The 4,779-nt window shown below is 36.9% G+C and overlaps 2 protein-coding genes across 2 annotated transcripts; both read left to right on the top strand.

Annotated features, from left to right (window-relative positions):
• The first annotated feature begins 957 nt into the window (after positions 1-957).
• LOC132292981 (uncharacterized) lies at positions 958-2,355 on the top strand. Its single transcript, XM_059790418.1, has one exon. The coding sequence runs from the start codon at positions 958-960 to the stop codon at positions 2,353-2,355; it is 1,398 nt and encodes a 465-aa protein (XP_059646401.1).
• Positions 2,356-2,469: 114 nt separating this feature from the next.
• Positions 2,470-3,650, top strand: LOC132292980 (uncharacterized). The gene is made up of 3 exons (XM_059790417.1): positions 2,470-2,746; positions 2,810-3,279; positions 3,594-3,650. Exons 1-3 carry the CDS (start codon positions 2,470-2,472, stop codon positions 3,648-3,650), a joined length of 804 nt encoding a protein of 267 aa, XP_059646400.1.
• Positions 3,651-4,779: the final 1,129 nt, after the last annotated feature.

Genomic DNA, 4,779 nt, shown 5'->3' with positions numbered 1-4,779 from the left:
GTTAAATTAAATCAATTAAAGCATTTAATCCTAATTAAAATAACTAATTCAACCCACTTAAAGGAAAACTACAATTAAATCTATTAAATAACTAAATGCAATTAAACCACAGCAATAAACAATTAAATTAAAATAAGACATACACATAAAACAAAATAAACTCACATTGAAATATAAACAAATTTTCAATTAAAACAAATCAATTCATAGTTAAATAAATAAAAATATAATGTAAACAATAAAATAAATTCCAAACCTATCATTTTAAATTAGGGGTATTACATTAAATGTAGTTCCTGTTATCAAGAAGAATGGAAAATTTCGTATATGTGTTGATTTCCGAAACATAAACTTGGCAACTCCAAAAGATGAGTATCCAATGCCAATAGCCGATCAGCTGATTCATGCGGCTGCAAAGCACCAAATTATGTCTTTTATGGATGGACACTCAAGTTATAATCAGATTTATATAACTGAAGAGGATATTCCAAAGACAGCTTTTAGGTGTCCTGGATCGATTGGAACTTTTGAATGGGTGGTAATGCCTTTTGGGTTGAAGAATGTTGGTGCCACATGTTAGCGAGCCATGAATTATATTTTTCATGATATGCTTGGCAAGTATATGGAGGTGTATATTGATGATGTAGTAGTGAAATCAGCAACAAAAAAGGAACACTTGGCTCATCTCAAAACATCATTTGAGAGGATGAGGGCTCATAAGCTAAAAATGAATCCAATAAAGTGTGCCTTTGAAGTATCGGTAGGAAACTTTTTGGGTTTCCTGGTTCATCAAAGGGGTATAAAGGTCGATAGAAACAAAGATAAGGCAATTATTGATACAAGTGCGCCGAGAAGCAAGAAACAGTTACAGAAGTTACTTGGGCAAGTAAACTATCTTAGGAGATTTATTGTCAAGGGGAATTATATGTGTTTTGCCCGCTACTCAAGTTGAAGCCGATGGAAGAATTCAAATGGGATGACACATATCAAAGGGCATTTGACCAGATTAAGAAATACTTGTCGACTCCTCCTGTCATGATGCCACCAAGGAAGAAATGGCCGATGAAGTTATATTTATCGGCTACTGAAGAATCCATTAGAGCTATGTTAGCACAAGAAAATGAAGTAGGAAGTGAGCAAGCAATATATTATCTTAGCCGAGTTTTAACTCTAGTCGAGTGTAGATATACACCAATTGAGAAATTATGTTTGGCTTTGTATTTTGTAGCAATGAAATTAAGAGTCTATATGTTGCCTGTTTTGGTTTATATTGTTTGTCAAACCGATCTTATAAAGTATATGCTATCAAGGCCATTAATCACAGGCCGGATTGGCAAATGGGCTTTGGCACTAATGGAATTCAAGTTTGCATGTGTTCCACAAAAGGCAATTAAGGGAAGAGCATTGGCAGACTTTCTTGCCGATCATCCATCACCTGAAATTGAATCACAAGTGTTTGATGAGCTTGACTCGGTAGCTATATTCATGACCCCTTGGACTTTAATGTTTGATGGGTCGAGTACCAGTGAAGGGTCAGGAGCTGGCATTGTGCTAATATCCCCAACAGGGAATCAAATTTCGTTTTCTTTCTTTTTGGATTTCAGGTGCTCAAATAATCAAGCCGAGTATGAAGCATTGATTATGGGCTTGGAAATTCTGCTAGAAATGGCAGTCAAAGACGTCCACATTGTGGGAGATTCGAGTTTAGTGATTAATCAAATCTCAGAAGACTTTAGATGCTTGAATTGGCAATTAAGACCATTCCATTCATTGGTAACCCAATTGGTTAACCAATTTCATAATGTGACTTTGGAATATAGACCAAAGGCCATGAATAAAATAGCTAATGATTTAGCACAGATTGCTTCAGGAGTTAGGGTTTCGAGTGGTATGAAGGAAAAGATAATGAGGATTACACGCCGATCTCTTCCATCGGCTGAAATAAGAAATCAAGTTATGGAAGAAGTCTTTGCCACTGATGTTGCTGAGTTGGATGATGATGATTGGCGAATCCCTTACATCTTGTTCTTGCAACATCCAACTCAAGAAACTGACCGAAGAATAAAGAAAAGTATAGTTGACTATGTGCTTATGGATGGAGATCTTTATAAAAGATCGGCTGATGATGGTTTGTTATTTCAGTGCATTAGTAAGTTTGAGGGTTTGAAGATTATGGCCAAGGTACATGAAGGGATATGTGGAGCTTACCAAGCCGGCATAAAGATGAGATGGTTGATACGCCGATATGGATATTATTGGCCTGGAATGAGAAAAGATTGTATGACTTATGCAAAAGGTTGTATAGACTGTCAAAAGCATGGCCCAATACAGTGGGTTCCAGCAATAGAATTATAATTATTGGTTAAACCATGGCCTTTCAGAGGTTGGGCCATGGATCTAATCAACAAGATTAATCCGCCTTCATCAAAAGGTCATCATTGGATTATTTTAGCTATCGATTATTTTACTATGTGGGTTGAAGCCGAGGAATATGTCTCAGTAACTCATAACACTGTGATACAATTTCTAGAGCGACATATCTTTCACCGATTTGGTTTACCAGAAACAATCGTTGCCGATAATGGACCTGTGTTTCGAGCAAATAAAGTATTACAACTCGGCATTGATATGCAAGTGAAAATGGTTACCTCAACACCCTATTATGCTCAAGGGAATGGCCAAGCAGAAGCTTCAAATAAAGTTGTGATTGAAATTATTGAGAAGATGATAAAAGACAAGCCGAGGCGTTGGCATAAAGCCCTTTCAGAAGCTTTGTGGGCTTATAGAAATTCGAAGTGAACAAGTACAGGAACAATTCCTTATCGGCTTACATTTGGCCACGACGCTGTGTTGCCGATTGAGTTAAATGTAAAATCGGAAAAAGTAGCTTTACAACACAATGTTATACCTGCCGATTACAACGAAGCTATGCTGGCCGAGTTAGAAGATTTAGATGAAGTCCAAAAACTTGCTTTAGATCACCTTATGGTTCATAAAGCAAAAGTAATGAGGGCTTACAACAAAAGAGTGAAGTTCAAGTTATTTGCAGATAGTGATATGGTTTGGCAAACAATTCTTCCACCTGGGAAGGTGGATAGAGATTATGGCAAGTGGTCACCTACTTGGAAGGGTCCCTATTTGGTTAATCAAGTATTGCATGGAGGCGCTTATAGGTTAAAAGATCTAAATGGTGAAATCCATGATAGGCCAATAAATGGAAGATACCTTAAAAAATATAAGCCAATTATTTTTGAGCTCATGGAAGAAAAGAAAATTCCAGTAAGTCAAGATAGTGTGGATTGTATTTTATGCAAGTTGTGTAAAGATAAAATTTGCTCCTGCGATAAATAAGTAGTAGCATCAATGTATTGTGAAAGCAAGATTGTTCAAAGAAAACCACATTACTTCCCAAAAGATGCAAACTGTTCGAAAACCACATTACAGATCCATAATAGTTGTCATGAGATAATAAAAGTTCAAGGTTGTTTAAAGTTCTGATGAAATTCTTCAAATTGGGCTTTGAAACTTGCCCATAATACTCTGGTTTGATCGAGCTTCGATTCTGCCTGCTTCTTGGACTGCTCTAACTTTAGCATTTGAGCCTGGAGTGCTTTGAACTTGGGGGCAACAACTTCTGCTTCTTTCTTTAGTTTTGCCACTTTGTTGCTGAGTTGGGATTTGTCTTGTTAAAGCTGAGCTAGTTATGCCTGAAGCTTTTTCTCCCTTGTATCCAGTTCAGCAGCTTTTTTCTTCTAAGACAAATGCAATTCTTTTCCATTCTTCAAAGATTGAGAAAGCAGTTCTTTCTCTTGGGTTTGAGCTGCACAATGGTTGAGAGCTTGAGTAGACTCAACATAAGCAGTAATCATAGAAAGGACTTGGAGTTGGAAGTTTTTGAAGAAGGTCTGGTCCTCCAGGGAGAAGCTAAGGTAGCTACTCAGAAAAGACAAGGTCTCGGTAAGGTCTTCTTTGAAGGAGGGGACATAGGACAAATCTTGTTGGAACATGTGGAGTAGTATCAGTTCAGCTTTAATTACTTCTAAGAGAGTTTCAGAAGTTTTTTTAGGTGGGATTTCAAGAGACTCAGGATCTGGTGAGTCGAACACAGAATCGAATAGCGAATCAAGGGCTGCAAAAGGAGAACTCGGGTTGATACTAACAGGAATGGTTGGAATAGCCGATTCTTTTTGTACCTGAGATATGTTGGGTTGATTACAGTTGTTACAAGTCTACAAGAACAGGTGATAAAGGTCTTAACTTACTTCATCAGAAACTCTAATTTGTTCATTAATTGAAGTCGCAGCCAAATGTGGAGAAGACAATAGGGACTTTTGCTTTTGCCCTACTAATAACTCAATTTTTTCTTCTTCATCAACATGGTCTGTAGAAATTTCTTGAATTGGTTGTTGGTCTGAAAAGAGTTGAGTTTTTTTGAAAATAGTGCCGATTTATTATAGAAAAAAAGGTAATATGTAAAATCAGGCAAAGAAGGGAAGTACATTGGGAGATTCAGCAACAGGTTTATTTTTCTTGGATATGACCTCATCATCATCGATTAATTGAAAGTTTCTTTTGGCTTTTGCCTTTTGAGTAGGTTTCCTTCCTACAGTCTTTTTTCTTGTTGTTTCCTGAAAATGAATGATTAGTAAGAAAAACAGTATGCATTAAAGTAAATATGTGGTTCAGTTGTGGGTATTACCTTAGTAGCTGAAGATGGAGGTATACTTTGGAAAGGGACATAGAAATCAACATGGGTCTCCTCAGACTTGGTGGGTATGG

Source organism: Cornus florida, unplaced genomic scaffold, assembly GCF_030987335.1.
Source record: "Cornus florida cultivar Cherokee Brave unplaced genomic scaffold, ASM3098733v1 CherokeeBrave_3.0.0_Hap2_scaffold_94, whole genome shotgun sequence".
Lineage (NCBI taxonomy): Eukaryota > Viridiplantae > Streptophyta > Magnoliopsida > Cornales > Cornaceae > Cornus > Cornus florida.
The sequence above is the reverse complement of the archived record's forward strand: the minus strand, read 5'-3'. Positions and strand labels throughout refer to the sequence as shown.